Raw genomic sequence first — 20927 nt, forward strand, 5'->3', positions numbered from 1 at the left:
AGTTATATCTGTTTACAGGTATAAATGTCTTACCAATAAATGTGATTGTACTATTTTGCTTAATAAACTTTCTTCTTTAAAAATGAAACATTTAAGCCGTTTACTGAAAAATCATGGAGCTTCTTATCTTACTCTTCCCAACTTCTTGAATTGTGTGTGCACAAGCTGATAAGGCTCTATCTCAATCCAAGCCATCTTTTGTTTCAGTCTCCTAACAACTATGAAGACTAGCTAAAACCCAGTTTTAAACATCAGCTGGATTGACTAATGTAATCAAAACTAACTCAGTTTGCAAACATCTTATTTCCACTCAGTCTGTGCCACTGGGTCATGTCAAACCTTATTCAGGCAACTCACCTGTGTCATAGCTATCATAGCTAGAACCATATACAGTTCTTCTTTGATCAGCTGTCCAGGTGTAGTTCGATTGGCCATGCCCCATATCTGCCCCAAGGTCTCTCGTGGTAGCCCAGAGGCCATCAAAATTGGATACAGTTTAGCTGTGTCTATTCCTGAAGGTGTCATTGTTGTTTCTAGAACCTTCTTGTACAGATCTGTAAGAAACACAGAAGGTTTAGCAGAAATATTAGCATTATGTACTTTTTATACTGATGTTTAATCTAAGATGATGAGAGTACAAGATAAAAGTAGAAAAGAGAAGAAGAATGAGGAAGACAACAATGAAAAGATGACCCGCTAAAGTGAACTGCTAGAGCAGTAGAAATACATTTTGTACTCTGCTCCAAAAAAGTCCTGAAGAAAATAAATGCTATACAGGAAATTAGTGGCAGTTTAGAACAGCATGAAAAGATAAACATGCAACACTATGAAAACTGTTACAGAAACACTAGCCAGACAGAGGGGTGCTAACCAATGGAAAAGGAGACTAGTTCCCATCTATGCTGGCTGAAGCTTAAAATATGGAAGAACAAAATAACTAAATTAAGTGCAACTAACTGTAGTAGACTGCTGGACAAAATAATAACTAGAACTGCTGTATAACACAAGGTTTTAGTTTATTGTTTCACTGTACAACAGCTACTTTATCCAGTTCAGAGTCACAAGGAATCTGGAATACATCCCAGTTCTCATTTGGTGAAAGGCAGAGAAATTAATCCTGGATTGGATGGCAGTCTACTATATGTGCACATGTACTCTCATGCAAATATGAGCAATTTGGAGGACCAACAATACACCTATGGCATATCTGAGATGTAAGAGGAAAGCACAGCACCGGGCAAAAACCTACGCAGAAAAAGGAAAGACTTGGAAATTCCACAATAAGTTACTCAAACTAATAAGCAAACTGGAGAACTACGAGATGTGAGGCATCAACTCTATGCTACCCTACTGCATAATAAAAAGCACAATGAGGTTTGATAATTTTTGTATCATTAACTTTAGTGTAATGCCATAGAGGGTAAAGCCCCAACTATGATCCATGTTTGATTAGTGGCTCTGGCACATGACCGATATGGCAGGGATGATTGGATGTTCCTATCCTGGAAGGAAAGGTGCATGTTGACATCTCACTAGTGGAATTCTAGCAGGGGCTGGAACAGAGAGTTATACACAGTATATGCATACCAGTTAACGTTGGGAAAGGGGTGGTGCACCCCATACCTTCCTCATGCCCAGCCAACAGTAGCCTGGTGCTAGGCATGGAGGGAGGGAATATAAGGCATGCAAAAACCCCAGACCCTGCAGATGATGGCAATATTCTTGACACTCGTCCCATGCCTCCATTGCGAAAAAAGAAAAATAATGCCCAAGTTGAGCCCCACTGTAAAGGCGGACAGGCTTATTGGGCAGGGAATAGGAAACCTGATGATAAAAGGGGTACTGGGCAAATAAAAAAAAAAGTTGTAATTGAATGAAATGCTGGTCCAGTATAAGACTTCATTCATTTGTATTTAAAGCTCTAAGCCACAACGACTTTTTCTAGACAGTGCTAGGGATGTTAACACCTCTTGGTCAAGCTTGCAATACTTAAAATACATTTTACTGACTACTGACAAGAAATTTACAGAAATTCATTTTTTACATGCACCTTTGATGACAAAATTTAAAATGGCTACACAAATTTGAAAGCCAAAAATTCCCACTTTTGTTTAAATTAGACTAATCTACTATCCACTTTTCAGTTCCATTTTTCATTTTTAAAGTTGTTTGTGCTTGGTCCTTTTAGAAAGTGGATCAAATTCTCCTTTGACATATTTCAAACATTAGTAAAGTACAAACTTACCATAATATTAGATGCCTTATCAATCATTGTTGCAGTATTCCTGACACATGGATTGTCACAGTTGATAACTGGCCGGGGTATCAAAGCTTTACTTTCCTGAGGTCATATGTCTGATGCATGACCTCAGCTCATAAGCGTAGGGGTATATAGATGTACGTACGAGCATGGATCCTCATTCTACCTCCAAGTGAGCAGTCTGGAAACTGCTGAGAGAAGGAGTCCAGTCAGCTAGGAGGAGTTAGCTCAAATAACTGCCCCTGTTTCCATGTAGCAGAGCAGAGCAGAGCATAAAGCAGAGGGTGAGAAGAAAAGGGAGGCTGTAGTACGCCAGAGAAGAGGGGATGGAGTGTGGGAAGGAATATTGTAACAGTGATCAGTACAGGGCATATTACTGTGAATATTATGTATGAAACTGTTGGACTGAATTATTGTGATTACTAGAAGGGATGTATGTAACTGTTGGATGTTTTTTGTAATCCATTATACTATTCAATGACAATCATTTGAGAAATGATTGTTGGGGTTGAGTGCCACATTGCGGCAGTTTCCAAATGTCTGTACAGAGGTTGGGTTGAAAATTACCAGTATACAGTGGTTGGTATTTAGCACATTCGCTTTATGGTTGGAAGGGTGCAGTGTAACATCCAAATGATTTAGGTATGTGCTTTATTTGACTTTCTGGCTTTTGGACTGTTATTCTGAAGTTGGAAGGATTCATGTTGGGGTAGAGAGACACACTGCGGCCATTTTAAATGTTTGCGCACTAGTAGGATTGTAAATCAACAGTTTATGGTGGTCATCATTCCAGATGATGAGCTTTTGGTCAAAAGGGTGTAATATAACTCTTAAATGATATATATATATGTGCTTTTTCCAACTTTTTAAAATTTTTTTGGTCATCTGCTTTTTGACTGACTATCATTTCTACATACGCAGCCCAGTTCGATCTACATGATCGGTGCTCTTTTGGGATACAATTCCATTATAGGTGGTGTACTTTCAACTAGGGTTGACAGCAATGAAGAATATACACATTTTGGGACACTAACGCTGATATGGACCCATGAATGGTACTTTGTAATGTCATTTTGTATTGTATGGTATCTCTTTTCAGGGCATATTATTGTGAGTATTATATGGGATGTATGAAACTGTTTGATTCAATTATTGTGATTTAGAAGGGATGTATGTATCTGTTGGATGGTTTTTATAATCCATTATACCATTTGCCATTGATTTAGACATTTTTAAAGGACCCACTGCTCTGGTTAAAGAACTAAGTTCTATAATGTGAAGAATATATTAGGATTTATAGATACTGGACAACTTTGACTACAATCTTGTCTAATTGACTTGGATATGTATTTAGTCAGGTTGTCCCTAAAAAAGGAAAGATTTTTTCACTGTTAGAATTCTGTAAGATACAGAAACTGCCCCTTAAATGGTTTATTGGTTGAGATTATTCAGGGTATGTTCATGTTTTTACCTGAAAGGATATATGAAACCACTGGATTGTTGTAGTAAACTGTTGCACTTCTTAATGACAAGCATTTTGGAAATTATAGAGCGAATTTTGTAAGCTGCAATTATTTAGTGGATGCCTTAACTAACTTTGATTGATACATTGGGAAATAACAAAAGTTTATAGTTGGGAGTAGACCAATGTGAACAGAATTATTACTTTTGATTCCTATTTTTATGTACCTAGTATATGATTTAACTAATTGCCACATTTGGAAATAGCAGTGCTCAATTGTACAGCATGCCAGGGATTTGGATTCCTTGTAAATGGACAATTTATAAAGGGGTTCTTGTTAATGTACAAAGTTTTATACAGTGAAGAATATATAGGTTATGATATATGGCTGCATATTATATGTGTTCTGGACACACATTCAGCTTGTCCACAAAAAGCAAAATATCTCACTGTGTGACGTTTGTAAATGTATAACTGCCTTTTGAATGTTCGATTATATGTGAATATACCCTAACTGGGATTTAACAAAATTGGACGGTAGCCATATCATCTGGCATTATTAATGTATCTATAGGTATGTCTACATTTATGCTTTGGACAATTTGGGATAATGTTATACTAGGTATGTTTATGCAGTGTCAACTATATGGAGGAAGTATATATTCTCCCTGAAACTATTGCTCTAAAAATTTTTTTAGGGCTTTATTGGGCCTTTTGCACCTTGTCTGTTCAGTCAACACTGTCAGCTGTTTTTTTGAGCAACATATAGTTTAAGTGAACTTTGAAGTGAATCCCTGTGCTTTTGCTGGGTGGTTGGTGTGTGGCTGGTTCCTCAATTTACTTCCCTTGTGCCTTTATTCGCACCATCTGTGTTCTGAGCAGCCTTTCTGTTCATTGCTGTGCAAGTTATGGGCTTATTGTCATGGATTTGAACAATATACTGTTGGACCTTTGTGCTGACCGGGATGACATTAGAGTGTTCGGTCTGAGTTCTAAAAGTGATGGCACAACTGAAATAGGCCAGGCTGATCCAGTTGATGGCTGTAACGTGTTCTTCAGCAAATTAGGCAAAAACATGAAGACCTTACGTACAAATACTTGGCATCTAAAACTGTTCGAGGCTTACCAGAGCAGACATATTACATCGAGGGGGCTGAGGGTAAAAGTTCAGCCTTTGGTGGGTAAACCTGATGATATTTTGATCAGAGTGTGTAATATGGCACAACAAAAGGCATCTATGGCCTTTGTTAACATATTGACTTTCTATTATGAAAGGATTGTGGAACAGAATATGAATGATGTTAAAAGATTGTGTGAGGAAATGAAGGATTTTGAGGGCCATACACCGACAACTTGAGCAAACTCTCTAGGGAGCTTTTATCATTTGAAAACCAAACAAAAGAAAAGAAGTTGCGCAAATTTAACAGGGATGTGGAGGACTATGACAAGGACAGGCCTTTTGAATCCCAGAAGAGCATTAGGTTTACAGAGGGTAATCAATATGGGTCACATACCCGTAGAAAAAGACCTCGCTCTATTCTTAAAAAAACAGGTCATGGTTTTAGCACTTCAGGAGAGGAATCCACGGCTACTGACACTGATAGTATTTATGTCAGTGATTACCCAGAATCTAAGAAGGGGCAGGTTCAGGATCACCCATTAGGGGTAGGAGACACAGGGGGGGATGCAAGCACAAGGGTAGACACTACAGAAAATCTGTTACAATCAATGGTGAATTAACTACTGAGCATTCCAATGTACACAATATTTCAAAGCATACATTGTCTTCTGATGAGACTCAACTTCTCATTAAAAGGTTGAACTACATTCCTGGCTTTTTCATTGATGAAAATTATTTGGTTAATGACATTACAGCTTTTTGTAGGAAACTGAATTTGAAATTATTTTTTGGTACACAGGATGCACCTCAAAGATCTACTGAATTCCATTTTCACAAATCCAGTTTTGCTCCACCTATGAATAAGCATGTGTCCATCTTTCAACAAGCAGTTCTGAAGGATATACATTTTAAGTTGTGTCCTTTTCAGGTATTGAGACATAATTTGTCCAAAGGGAAGCAACATGCACTTAAGGAACTCCAGGAAAACACTGAGATTACCATCCTACCGGCTGATAAGGGTGGGGCAACAGTAGTCATGGATTCCAGTATTTACTGGGCTGAGGGAAATAGGCAACTCACTAACCCTCAGCACTATATGAACATGCCTATTGACCCCATCACTAATTTTAAGAAAGCGATTGATGAATTTTTGGAAGAAGCGGTGGATGAAGATATCATCAGTGAACGAGTTAGGCAACATCTTACTGTAAGGGAACCTGATAATCAATACCTATACCTTTTGCCCAAAATTCACAAAGATCTTAATAAATCCCCTGGAAGACTGATCATGTCAGGAATAGGTTATCTTACTGAGCCTCTTTTTATGTCCTTGACCCAATATTTGCAGCCATTATTGCAACATGTTAGAGCTAGAATTAAAGATACAACTGAATTCCTGCAGATAGTGTCTGATTCCCAGTTAGAGCCCAATTGGTTGATGTGCACTCTAGATGTCAAGTCACTTTATACCAGTACTCCTCACTGGGCAGGTTTGCAAGCCTTGGAGTACTCTGGCTTAACAGGGTAGAACTTTATACTCCAGGATTCAATACACTGCTTGTATGCTTGACGGAACACTTCTTAACCAAAAATGTCTTCTATTTCAAGGGTGAGTGTTATTGGCAAACCCAAGGTACAGCTATGGGGGCATCTTTTGCCCCTATTTATGCTGATCTGTTCATGGGTTATATAGAAGAACAGATAATCTACAATGATGACCATAACATTTGTTTGCCGGAAACTGACATATGGAGAAGATTCCTGGATGATTGTTGGCTAGTCTGGCGAGGAGGCATTGACTATCTTATGGAATTTGTGCAATATATTAAAGAAAATAAGTGAGGCATGGAATATACTTTAACGTACAGCAGGGAGGAAATTAATTTCCTTGATGTTAGGATTTTGCGTCTTTCAGATCAGACATTACGCACCTCAGTATACAGAAAATACCCACAATATAATAATCTGTTGTATGCGTCTAGCCTACATCGTAGGCACACTATCCGGAATATCCCACAGTCTCAATTTCTGAGGATCAGAAGAATTTGTTCTTCTGAAGAAGACTTTCATACCTCTAAACAGGATCTTACTAACAGATTTTTTGACAGGGGATATAGAGGGAGTGATGTTATTGGAGCTAGCAACTGGGCTAATAACCAATAGAGATCTGAACTGTTGCAATATAGACCTAAAGAGCATAGACAGGGTTCTGATACTATACGAATGGTAACAACATATGGCAGGAATGTGGGTTTATTGAACAATGTAATTCATAAACATTGGAATATTCTTACATCCAATTATGAACTGTGCTCCATTTTACCTGAGAGGTGTCAATTTTCTTTTTGAAAAGGAAAATCCCTGGGTTCTTACTTTGCCCATTTCAAGAAGATCCACAGGGGGGATCAGGAAGGACAACAACTAACAATCACAAGAAATAGGCTTGTGGGCTCATATCCATGTGGACACTGTGTATTCTGCAAACACATGCTTAAGGCTAAACAATTTACAAGTAAAAACGTGAACTTATTTTTTTGATATACATTTTTTCGCTAATTGTGGGACGGACTGGGTGGTTTATTTGGTCAGCTGCACTTGCTCTGCCTTTTATGTGGGGCAAACATCGAGATCTTTGCATTGTCGCATGTCTGAACATCTAAGTGACATACGAAACCAAAGAATCACAAATCCCCTATACAGACATTCTCAAGTACACACTACAGCTAGGTATACTTTTGCAGTAATTGATAAGGTCATGAGCAAGAGCGCCTTTAAAACAGGATGGCACTCCATTTTGATGGCACTCCATTTTGAATCAAAAAGAAAGGAAATGGCTTATTAAATTAGGGGGTTATTCTCAACTGGTTTGAATGACAAATTGTGATGTATTCATTTATCTTTCTTTTTAAATTTTCAAAGGTTTTTTTGCACTAATTATGGTAGAAGAGGAAATGATGGGACACTGTGTGTATTTAAATCATTCAATATGTTTATGGATATCACTGATGAAGGCTATTTGCCGAAACTGGTCTGGAATGTGATATTATTAAAATACTATTTTGGTCCTTATGTTGCTGGCTTTCTTTATTGAGTGTCAACAGTGATCAGTACATCTACTGTTAAGGTAAGTTCTTACACAGCTCTGCTATGTCCTGATTGAAATCACTGTTGCAGTAATCATGACATATAGGTGGTTCCCAGAGTTGAAGGAGGAAAGAAGGGTGGCTGGCTACTGTGTAGTTGAGTTGTCTAACAGTCCATACAGGACAGACCTAGCAAAGGCAGCCCTGGACCTGGAGAAGGAATAAGTTTTGTAGTGTTTGGTGAAGGTGTGTACAGGAGACCAAGCAGTAGCTTCCAAGATAAACCTGGAGTCTATTCCCTTGTAAAAAGCCACTAATGAAGCTACTGCCCTAGTGGAATGAGCTTTTGGGCAAGAAGGCAAGTACTTACCAAAGTGCGAGTAGCAGAAAGAAATGGCCTTAGAGATCCAAGTTGCAACAGTTTGTCTGGAGACTGGCTGGCCCAACACAGAGCTCATGCAAGATGCAACAAGCTGGACAGTCTTCCTGAAGGATTCAGCTGCATGTCAGTATCCAGAGAATATAAAAATCCCCCCCCCCCCCATTTTGGGGTTTGGAAAAAAAAAATGGATGAGTGAATAGCCTTGACTGAGGGACAGCTCCTTCTCTACCTTAGGCATGAAGTATGGATTAGCCCCTGAGAGTCACCCTGTCCTTGTGGAAAATAAGAAATGGGGGAAAGGCCACAAGAGCTTGTAACTCAAACTCTCCTGGATGAGGTGACAGCCAAGAGTAGGATAGTTTTCCAAGTGCGGAATTTTAAAGAAGCTGGTTCGAAGGAAGACTACGTAAGCTCTTCTAGCAAAAAATTGAGAACCCAGGGGGAAGAGACAGGTTTCTTTGGTGGGTTAAGATGCTGAACTCCCCTGAGGAAAAGCTTAACCTCCACTCTGGCCATAAGCGGCAGTGTTAAGAGGCAGCAGGCATTAACGGGCAACAGGTGAGCTTTTACTGAAGAGTAACCTAAACCTGAAGGAGGTGGTTCATAAAGTTATTCAAGTACAACAGGGGCATCTGATAAGAGTGGGTCCTGACTATGTTTGTAGCACCAAATTTAGCTGTGTTAGGTTTTCTAATACTGGGTCTCCTGGCTTCCTGTAGTACTTGAACAGCCTTTCAGAGAAAAGGTGTCTTTTAAAGGGATTAAAATCCTATCATCCATAAAGTCAACCTAAGGGAAGGAAGATTTGGGTGGAGACAGAATCCTTTCTGTTAAGTGATCAGGTCTGGTTGTAGAGGTATTTTCCTGTTAATTTCCCTTTGTCAGGTGAAACAGCAGAGGAACCAATGTTGCCTCAGCCAAAAGGGGGACAGTAAAAGGAGTTTGCGTGTTTCCTTGTGTGCCTTCAGAAGAATTATTGGAAAACCGGTATTGGGGGAATAGCATAGAGGAACTTCCCTGTCCAATGGAAGGAGAATGCAACTGTCCTCCAAGCTGTGGGACAAGGTCCCTTGGTGCACCACTGAAAGGTGATATGTCTAAAAAAATCTCCTTGTTTAATGTCTTTTCATGGGAGCCCTCCTAGGAGTGGCTTTGGAAGTTTGCCAGCACATTTTCTTGTGAAGGAATATATGTGGTCTTGAGGGTGATGTCCATCTGGATGCTAGCACCCCTTGCCTTAATCTGCACAACTGGTAAGACCTAGTGCCTACTTGTTTACATACCAGATAGCTGTGGTGTTGCATGTGTACACTTGGAGTGGTCTGGGTTTCCATGGATAGGAGAAGGTCTGCAGTACCTGCAGAAGAGCCCTCATTTCCTTCAGACTGATATGTTCCTTCAAGAAATGAGGCTGCTATCTGTCTTGCACCTGGTGTGATCCTGACCATGTTCCCCATGTCTCATCCAAGGCGTTTGTGTGAACTTCTTGAAGAGATGGAGGTGGTGAGAAGGAAGTCCTGGGTTGAGACTGACCTGCTCCTTCCTCCAAAGCAGCTCCTTTTTGAGATAAGGGAGGAGGGGAATAATGTGTCCAAGGGATAAGAATGTTGGAACCACACAGACTTCAGAGACCACTGGATTTTCCTCATTTGAAGACTGGCCAGGGGAAGCATAAGAATGGTGACTGCCAGGGAAACTCACAGTTATTAACATCCCCCTTAATAAGCAATGTCTTGCAGAGGAGAGGTCTAGGAAAAATATGGACAGACACGGAACTTCCTCCTAAGGGAGGAATTTTCTGTGTGTCCAGTCTGCAACCCAGGAAAACCAGGTCCTGTGTAAGAATCATGTGGGGGAACCATGTGGGATCTTTTCTGTAGTTTATTGTAACACCTAGACGTGACTGGAGTTGGAGGGTGAAATGTAGACAGTAAACGAGGACTCCTGGAGAGAGAACTTGAATCAGCAGGTCATACAAGTAGGGTAAAACTTGAATTCTGCGGATGCAGCAGAATGCCATCATTGGTGCTACACCCTTTGTGAACACCCTTGGTGCTATGGAAAACCCAAAAGGCAAAGCAGTAAACTAAAAATAAAAGAAGCCAGAGAAAAACCTGGGGAATTTCCCGCAAGAAGGACAAATGGCTATGTGCAAGCAGGCATCTTTCAGATCTAGGGACTTCAGAAAGTCCTGGAGGAGAATGAAATGCAGGAGAGTGGGAGCAGACAGCATTTAGAAAGTTGGTACTTTCAAGAAAGTGTTTAGAAGAGAGAGAGGTCTAGGATGGGTCTCCACTGTTCTCCTTTCCTTGGCACCATAAAATTTCTGGAGTAGAATCCTTTTCCCATGAAGCCCTTTATGACTTGTTCAATGGTGCCCTGTTTCGCAAGGTCCTGATAAATGGGGCCCAGAAGAGATGTCTTTCAGAAGGGGAATTTTTTTCCCCAGGACATGGCATAAAAGCCCTTGCTGATGGACAGAGTCCATTTGTCTCTGCTGACAAGCTTCCCATCAGGGCAAGAAGAGTGACAGTCCCTTGGAAAGAGGAGTTATGAGTTTGAGGACAGTGGACGGAGTGCTGCAAAAGTAAGATTTTTATCTCCAAAGGGAGGCCTTCCAGATGGAAGTTCCCTATGCAGTTTATCACAGTACCTTTTCCTAGGGTTTTTTTCTTGGTTTTTGAGTTTCCCCTGGGGTCCCTTCTGAGGAAGGATACAGATTTAAATGGGTAGTTCTTATGTTATCTAGGAACTGAGGAAAGCAAACTCTGCCTGCAGTCTTCCATAGCCTTACCTTGGTCATGGAGAGTTTTAAGTACACTGTCAATCTGAAGACCAAACAGTAGGGCTTTGTCCAAGGGGAATTCTAAAATATTTAATTTGAAATCCTCAGGAATAGGCTGGCTATGAAGTCATGCATATCTATGGATAACAGACCCAGTAGCTGACGCCCTAGAAAAAGCATACACAGCATCGCAACTGTACTTAATGCTGTGTCTGGCTATTTGAGTGGCCTGGAAAAGTGGATTCTAAATTTGTTACCTTGATTTTGCAGCTGGAGGGACCAGCATAACTTTATACAAGGAGTAAAGCACAGAAATAAAGTATTTAGTCATTTGAGTCTGGTAATTAATTGCTCTAAAAGCAAAGGTAGAAGAAGTGTACACCTTCTTTCCCCATCTATTCACAGCCCTACTGTATTTTGCCTGTAGGTAGGGCATTAGCCTGGTAAGAGCTTAGATGGCTTATCTGAAGTAAGAGATACTGCAGAGAGATCTGTCACTGGATTCTTTTGCAAGTAGTTTAGGTCATCAGGCACCTTGTAAAACCTGTCTATTTTTTGGGGGAGCTGGCGCTTTAGAGATGGACTGGAAAGCCTCAAGAATAGAAAGAACTGAGGAAGGGGTAGTAGTATTCATTTCCAAAAGGTTGTAGTACCTCTTCTGTATGTCAGAGATCTCAGTAGATTGCCATTACAAAATGTTTCATCATCTTCTGGATTGTCTCCCAAAGAAGTCTTCCTCAACAGGAGAATTGAGAGACAAGGAGTCCTCTTCATCCAAAGAGATCTGCCCAGGAGAACAGTCTAGATAATGATCTGAATCATAAACTTGTTCTTCTTTTTCTTCAAAGGAAGAGCCAAAGTAGGTTTTTGCGGATTAGCCTGTGGTTGTGGAGACCCAAAGGGAGATTTCAAAGCCATAATAGGCTTGTACAATCCCTGGAAGAAATGTATCCACTCCTTTTCTCTAGCTGCTGAGGGAGAGTCCACATGTATAGTCTTGTTTTTTTCTTCTTGGGCATGACATTCCCCTGGATGAGACGCTGAGATTCAGAAAGTACAGTTGTGTACACTTACCATAAATGTAGATGTTTGAGTGTATTCACTGTTGCAGTCATCACACTTGGGTTATGTGCCTGCAGGTAGCCCTCAGTTGGCCCGAATGCCAGAGACTTAGTATTTCTGCGTCAGTTGCTGTCGCTCCAGGACTGACGTCAGGTCGTCAGGGGTATAAAAACAAGCAGCTGAAGCCATTACATCAGTTTTTCTTACCCCAAATGTCAGGAGCCCTCCAAATAGGGAGCCAAGTTATGGTGGGGGAAAAGTACAGTTTTGTACCTACCATAAATGTAGATGTTTGAGTGCTAATACAGCTGCAGTCATAACAGATGGGTTCTCCTGCCATCAGGCAGGTCCTCGGTCGGCCGAATTCCAAAGTCTAGGTCTGGCGTCGGTTGTCGTCGCTTCTTCCATGACGTCAGTGTGACAGGGGGTATAAAAGAACCAGCCGACGCCATTTTCTTCAGTTTTTCTTGCCCCAGATGTCAGGTGCCCCCAGAAGGAAGGCAATACATAAATTTATGTAATAAAGCAATGCAATATAATCAAAATACAGTAGTTGCAAGCAAATACACCATAAATGAATACCCCAATCAGGTTGTATGAGGAGGTGTTAGCCAACAGGCCTGTCCCAAGAGGGGAAGGAGGGAGGGAAACCTGGACTGCAGCTGTATTAGCACTCAAACATCTACATTTATGGTAGGTACAAAACTGTACTATGTTCATCGTGCATACAGCTGCAGTCATAACAGATGGGTAGAATCCCAAAGCTAAGAAAGGGGTGGTAGGCACTAGGTGGAACTAGGAGGAGTCAGGATGCCCTGCAAGACTGCAGTGGCAAAGCCTGCTCTAGTTTTGGAGTATAATGGTAGGTGGTAGTGCTTGGAGAAGGTATGCACAGAACTCCAAGTGGCTGCTTCCAAAATATCTTTGGTAGGAACTCCTCTGAGGAAAGCTGCAGAGGTAGCTGTGGCCCTTGTGGAGTGAGATCTGATGCCTGCAGGTACAGTTTTACCATGAAAAGAGTAACAAAAGCATATGCAGTGGGCTATCCATTTTGAGATTGTCTGTTTGGAAATTGGCTTCCCTTGAGCTCCTATAGCATAGGACACAAAGAGATGTTCTGTTTTTCTGAAAGGCTTTGTTCTGTCCAAATAATAACGCAGCTGTCTGTGGATGTCCAAGGAATGTAGTAGTCTCTCCCCTTTGTTTTGAGGATTAGGGTAAAAGGTAGGTAAGTGGATAGCCTGATTCAAAGCTACCCTGGATACCACCTTTGGCATAAAGGACGGGTTGGTTCGTAAGGAAACTCTGTCCTGATGTAAGATGATAAAAGGCTGTACAGTCATGAGGGCTTGTAGTTCCGATACCCTGCGAGCTGAGGTGATAGCCAGAAGGAAAGCTGTTTTCCAGGACAAATATTGCAAATCTGTTGAGGCAGCTGGCTCAAAAGGAGGCAAGGTCAGCTTTTCTAGAATGAAATTGAGGTCCCAAGCAGGTATTGGTTGTTTCCTTGGGGGTTTTATATTCTTAGCCCCTCTGAGGAACTGTCTTAAGAGGGGGTGAGAGAATAAAGGTGGATCAGTGTTGTATTCTGCAGAAATGGCTGAGGCATGAATTTTGATGGAGGAAAATGAAAGTCCACTTATTAGCAGCTCAGCTAGATACTGTAATATTTGAGGTAAATTCAGTTTTCCAGGATTCTGGCCCTTTTTCTCATTCCAGGCACAAAACCGTTTCCATTTTGCGGAGTAAGCTTTTCTAGTAGACGGCCTTCTGGCCTCCAAAATGACATCCGGCACCTCCTTGGAGAGTAGGGTCTGTTGTGATGTTAAGGAATCTTCCATGCGGCCAGATTGAGTGTTTTCAGCTGACTGTGAAGAGTTTTGAAGCTGTGCTGAGTCAGAAGAAGAGGCATTAGAGGTAGGGTCCATGGTGGGGAATGTGTCAGGCTTCTCAGGAGTGGGTACCAGTGCTGTCTTGGCCAGTCTGAAGCAATGAGAATCATCTTTGGTCTGTCTGCTCTGGTTTTTAATAGAACTTTGGGCAGCAGAGGAAGAGGCGGAAAGGCATAAACTGTCATTGTTGTCCAACTGAAAGAGAGAGCGTCCACTCTCCAGGCCTGTGGAAGTCCTTGAGCAGAATTTTGTCAATTGGTGATTTTTGTGGGAGGCAAAGAGATCTATGTCTGGCCTTCCCCATGCTTGTATTATCTCTGTAAAAACTTGAGGATGCAACTTCCATTCGTGTGGATCTGTCATATTTCTGCTTAGGTTGTCTGCCAGCGTGTTTTCCTTGCCTGGCAAGTACTGTGCTTGAAGTTCGATTTGTAATTCCAGAGCCATGTTCCAAAGTGACATGGCCAGCCTGCATAGGGGGTATGAATGGGTTCCTCCCTGTTTGTTTATGTACCACATTACTGTGGTGTTGTCTGTCCTTATCAATAGTTGACCTGGATGCTGAAGGTCTTTGAAAGCTATAATAGCATTTATTACTGCTAGCATTTCCTTTTGATTGATGTGAAGGTGCTTTTCTTTTTGGGACCATTTGCCCTGAATGCACTGATCTGTCATGTGCACCCCCCAGGCATAGTCCGAGGCGTCTGTTGTGAAGACTTGATTTGCTTGAGGCTTGCAGAATGGGAGACCTGTGTTTGTTTGGCATGCTTGAGCCCACCACAGAAATTCCTTTTGAAGACATGGAATTAGTGGTATTATTGCTTCCAAACTGTGGCTGTGTTGAGACCATAGGTTTTTCAGGTACCATTGAAGTTTCCTCATACGCAGCTTTGCACATGGGATTAGTAGGCTGCAAGATGCCATGAATCCCAGAGCCTGCAGGATTTTCCTTGCAGTCAGCCTGGTGAAATTTGCTAGTTTTCTGAAGTATTGAGTTAGTTGCCCCTGTTTCTCTGGCGTGAGGTAGGCCATCTGGGTGTTTGTGTCCAAGTTGGCACCCAGGGAAATTATTTTCTGAGAGGGTATTAGCCTTGATTTCTTTTTGTTGACTGTGTATCCCAGAGAATTCAACAACATTATTACAAAAGCCAGATGTTTCAGAAGTATGTGCTTGCTGTCCGCTTGGATCAGGCAGTCTTCCAAATATGGGTATATTTGTATCCCTTGAAGTCTGCAGTAGGCAATTACTGATGCCAGGCATTTCGTGAATACTCTGGGCGCAGTAGATAAGCAAAAGGGCAATGCAGAGAATTGATAATGGGTTGAACCTGCAAGAAATCTGAGGTATCTTCTGCAATTTTGTCTGATTGGGACATGCAGGTATGCCTCCTTGAGGTCCAATGTTACCAGCCAAGACTCCTTGCCCAGCATGGGAAGAAGCTGCTGTAATGTGAGCATCTTGAATTTTGGTACGAGTAAGAATGTGTTTAGGATGGATAGGTCCAAAATAGGTCTCCAATCTTTTCCCTTCCTTGGTACCAGGAATAGTCTGGAATAAAAACCTTGACCTTGTTCTTGAGTAGGTACCTCTTGAATAGCTTTCATGTCCATGAGATCTGAAATTTGTCTTTGTGCCTCTGCCCTTTGATTGTGTGGCAGGTTTGGCATGCCTCTCATTTTTGGAAGGGTGTGAAAATGGAATCTGTAGCCTCTGTTTATAATGTCCAGGATCCATTGGTCTTTAGTGACAATATGACAATTTTTCGAAAATAATGCCAGTTTTCCGCCTAAGGGTGCTGCCATTTGAGCCTTGCTTAGCATGCAAAGGGGAAAGTCATTGGGCTTGCTTTCTGAATGGCTGCGAACTATCCTCACCACCTCTTTGTGTAGGAGCTTGCCACTGTCTGCCTCTAAATGATCCTTGAGATTGCCCTCTTCCCCTCGGGCGCCTGTATCTACCTCTTTGGGGTCTGTCTGTGGCTGGAAAGGACCAATTTTTGGAAGGCCAATTTCTACTGAAACGTGGAGGTTGCACCTGTAGAAAATCTTTCACGGTTTGCATTGATTTAGCCGTTTCCTCCATTTTCTTTAATACCTCCTCAGCTTTAACACCAAATAATACATCCTTTTGTAGAGGGGCATCTAGTAATTTAGCTTTGACATGATCTGGTAAGGTTTGCTCCTTGAGCCAGGCATGTCTACGTATGACTGATCCTGTAACAGCAGCTCTACATGAGGCCTCTAGAGCATCAAAACCACATTGCAAGGTATGTTTACCCACTTGTTCTGCACTATGCATCAAATCCTGCAACTCCTTCAAGTCTGGTTGCTCAGGTTGTAACATTTTGCTTCTCAACTGTGATAACAGAAACTGTTGGTACTTTAACATATGGAAATGGCAGTTTAATGCCCTCATGGTTAAGGTGGCCGAGGTGTATACCTTTTTTCCCCACCTTTCTAAAGATCTGGAATCTCTCTCGGAAGGTAATGGATTTTTAGCACTGGAGGCCTTAATTCCCTTGGGGCCCTGTGAGATAGTTTCTGGGTCAGCCGCATGGCTTTTGTATAGAAATTGGTGTGAGTCAGGAACCCGGTAGTACCCGTCAGGCTTGACTGGGGCTGGAGGTAAAGAATCCGGGTTAAGGCAGGCCTCCGAATACACATCATCTAGTATGTCTAAGACAGGAGGTATAGCCACAGGCCTGTGCTGAGGTAGCAAGAGAAAATCCCTAAGCCTTTTCTTGGAATCTGAATACTCTTGGCCTTCCCAGTGGAAGTGTTCCCTTAAGGTATGCAAGGTTTCCCCAAATGAGTAATCCTCTGGGGGGAGACAGAGGGAATGGACTCCTCTGCATCAGAATCTTCAAAAGGGGAGTAAGAATGTTCTTGTTCATCTGAGTGCTCTGAAATAATGGAGACGAATTGCTGACAGAAATACTGAAGATCAAAAACACACGAACACAGTTGAGTAAAAAGCAGAACACCTTTATCCAACACAAAGCTTTCGGGACAACTCCCTTTTTCAATGATTAACACAAGGTGCAGTTACATTCACATTTAAATACACCCACCACACATCACATGACCTGCAGCCAAGGTCATATGATCAACTGTATCAGTATTTAATATATCTACTGGCATTTTTACTAAATAATATAAAATTCAAACTCTTATACATATACTTATAAATATACACCTATTCTTATATATAAAAAGGTATGATATATCTCAACACTCAGAAATTCATCTACTCAACACTCACATCTTACTTAATGTACATAAAATTATAAAAATAGTTATTTATTCAGTGCTATAAAATTCCTGCAGCAATCTTAAAAAACATGACCAAATCCATGTTATCTAAACATTAATCATTTCAAACAATTGTGCTGCAACTTTACTAAAATTGGTTTTATTGACACGGCTGCATTTAAACCAGGTTCAGTGTCTGCTGACAATCGCACTATCCACTCATATTCCCTTACTTCTAATTGATTGCATATGTCACCCCCTCTTGAAGTTTTAAATAGCATGTCTATAGCTCTAAATTTAAACATATGTCCAATACCACTTTCTTTTATATGTTTATATAAAGCATTTGTCTCACATTGCCTCCTAATGCTGGACTTGTGTTCAATTATACGATCCCTCAACCTTCTCGTTGTCATCCCCACATAGAAAGATGAACATGCTACACAAGTTGCTATATATACAACATAGCAAGAGGCACATGTTGCCAGTCCATTAAAGTTGTAACGTTTATTAGTAACAGGATGTTGAAATATACTGTTATTTAATAAACTACCATCTTGGGTTGGCATTATATCAATGCAACAACTACAATTGTAGCAACATACAGTGCCTCTAGTTCTTCCTTCAGGTTGTAAAGTGGAAGGATGTGAAAAATCCTTATAACATAAGAATGACTTCAAAGACCTTTTATTCCTATAAGCAAATGAGGGTGTAATTCCTACAACTGCTCTTACGTCATCCTGTGCTAGGAGTATTTTCCAGTATTTATTTATAACTCTTCTAACTATATGTGTTTTCGTATTATATGATGTTATAAACCTTAGTTTACCATCATCTCTCATTCTCTCCAACTCATTGCTAACACTATTATCAGGTAAACATATAGGTTTGTAGGTTGTCGTTCTATTGTTCTTAACTAAATCTCTCATACTATCTACTAACTTCTGTGGGTACCCACTAGCTATGAAGTCACCACATGTCTCATCTAATTGTTTTACAAAATTCTCTTCAGTATTATTAAGTCTACTAATTCTTATCAACTGGGCCTTCACTATGCCCTTGAAATAAATGTGTCAATAAAACCAATTTTAGTAAAGTTGCAGCACAATTGTTTGAAACGATTAATGTTTAGATAACATGGATTTGGTCATGTTTTTTTAAGATTGCTGTAGGAATTTTATAGCACTGAATAAATAACTATTTTTATAATTTTATGTGCATTAAGTAAGATGTGAGTGTTGAGTAGATGAATTTCTGAGTGTTGAGATATATCATACCTTTTTATATATAAGAATAGGTGTATATTTATAAGTATATGTATAAGAGTTTGAATTTTATATTATTTAGTAAAAATGCCAGTAGATATATTAAATACTGATACAGTTGATCATATGACCTTGGCTGCAGGTCATGTGATGTGTGGTGGGTGTATTTAAATGTGAATGTAACTGCACCTTGTGTTAATCATTGAAAAAGGGAGTTGTCCTGAAAGCTTTGTGTTGGATAAAGGTGTTCTGCTTTTTACTCAACTGTGTTCGTGTGTTTTTGATCTGAAATAATGGAGGCCAGGTCAGAGGAGGGGGATTCTTCCTCCACTCTGGGCCTTTTGTCCGGCGGGGTTGAGAACCGCTGATAAGAGTAATTAAATCCTCAGCCATTTTAAGCATCTGTTTTTTAGGCATGGGGCCTGGAGAAGGGCCCTGTGTAGCTGGTCTCTTAGAATGCATGGCTGTTTTAGACTTAGTGAAAGCCTTGATGGAAAAAGAAGAGGAAGGTCTGAAGACACCTTGACAGGAGGCAGACCTGTCTACATTTTGAGTTTCACCACCAAGAGTGGCTTCGGAATCTGTAGTCGGGGTGTGGGCCGAGGATCCTGCGACCTCGGGCACAGAAGACACCGCCAATGAAGTGTCGTCGGTAGGCAGGGGCTGCGTAGGTGCCTCGCTGAGAACCGGACCACCTGTAGTCGGCTTTGGCATGGTGTCGGTAGAGGCCGCAGACCTCGTGTGTCGATCCTTATCTTTGCGTTTTTTTAGACAAAACTGGAGTCGGAGTATCCGACGACATAATATAGTTAAAGTTTTTGCCAAAATAGTGCTGGGCGAACTCCGCCCGACGCTTAATGGTGCGTTTGTTGAATGTAGCACAAAAACGACAGACCGAGACGTCGTGGTCTGGGCCTAAGCAAGGAATGCAGAGGGAATGAAAATCCTTATGCGGTATTTGCTTCCCACATGAAATACAATTATTAACTTTGTCTGACATCGGTCTGAGGCAAGAAAAGTTTCCCCAACGGGGTACTTAGCTTTCAACAAGACTTCGGTTGCAAAATTTTCGTAATTTCAGGAGCTGGCCGACCTGCACTTGCGAACTGCTTCTGCTTCGGGCACCGCGCGGCAAGAAAGACTGGAAAATGGCATTGACTGGTTCTTTTATACCCCTGTCGCACTGACGTCAGGGAAGAAGCGATGACAACTGACGCTGGACCTAGACTTTGGAATTCGGCCGACCGAGGACCCGCCTGACGGCAGGAGAACCCATCTGTTATGACTGCAGCTGTATGCACGATGAACATCACCACCAGTAAAAAGTAAATACCAATACCCCTGAAGGGGGTGAGTAATAGACATAGAGAGGAGAGAGACAAGGGGGGCTGGAGGGAGGGAAACCAAGACTGCAACAGTAAATACACTCGAACATCTACATTTACAGGAAGTGTACACAACTGTACAATATTCTTCGTGTTTCACTGTTGCAGTCATCACACTTGGGTAGATTCCCAAAGCTGAAGAAGGGTGGAGGCAGTCAAGAAGAGTTGGGGGCTGGCTAGTACGCCTTGCAGGACTGCTGTTGCAAAACCCGCCGGAAAAGATAGGCAGGTGGTAATGCTTGGTGAAGGTGTGTACACAACTCAAGGTAGCAGCTTCCAGGATGTCCCTGGCAGGGACTCCCCTGACGAATACTGTAGAGGTAGAAGCTGCCCTAATGAAATGTGCTCTGACCCCTGAGGGGTTGGTTTCCCATGGTGCTTGTAGCAGAAAGGGATTCAGTGTGCTATCCATTTGGAAATTAATTGTTTTGAAATGGCCTTGCCCTCTGCCCCTGGTGCAAAGCTGACTAGTAACTGGTCGGATTTCCTGAAGGGCTTAGTCCTATCAAGGTAGAATCTGAGCTATCTGTGCACATCTAAGGAGTGCAGGATCCTTCCCCTTTTATTTTGAGGATTAGGGAAGAAAGTTGGCAAATGGAGAGATTGGTTGAGAGCCACACTGGACACAATTTTAGGCATAAAGGAAGGGTTAGTCCTGAGGGAAACCCTGTCAGCATGGAAAATAATGAGGGGTTCCACAGCCATAAGTGCTTGTAGCTCAGACACTCTTCTAGCTGAAGTGATGGCCAGAAGCAAAGCTGTTTTCCAAGAAAGCAATTTTAACTCTACTGATGCTGCAGGCTCAAGGGGGGGGGTAGCATGAGCTTTTCCAGTACAAAGTTAAGGTCCCAAGAAGGGGTGGGTGCTCTCCTTGGTGGTCTTACGTTGTTTGCCACCTCAGGAACTGTTTGATAAGAGGGTGAAAGAAGACAGATGGCTCAGTGTTGTAATGAGCTGAAATGGCATGGATCATAATGGA

The 20927-nt window shown here is 41.5% G+C and overlaps 1 protein-coding gene across 1 annotated transcript in view; it reads right to left on the reverse strand.

Annotated features, from left to right (window-relative positions):
• The window catches only part of SYNRG (synergin gamma), a gene marked incomplete in the record, with an annotated part of 2786306 nt that overhangs the window by 1580072 nt on the left and 1185307 nt on the right, over positions 1 to 20927 (reverse strand). The window contains 1 exon segment of the mRNA XM_044054902.1: positions 358 to 554. Within this exon segment, the coding sequence (XP_043910837.1) occupies positions 358 to 554 (197 nt within the window).

This window comes from Protopterus annectens, chromosome 13.part0 (assembly GCF_019279795.1).
Source record: "Protopterus annectens isolate FY-2018-M chromosome 13.part0, PAN1.0, whole genome shotgun sequence".
NCBI classification, from domain to species: domain Eukaryota; kingdom Metazoa; phylum Chordata; order Ceratodontiformes; family Protopteridae; genus Protopterus; species Protopterus annectens.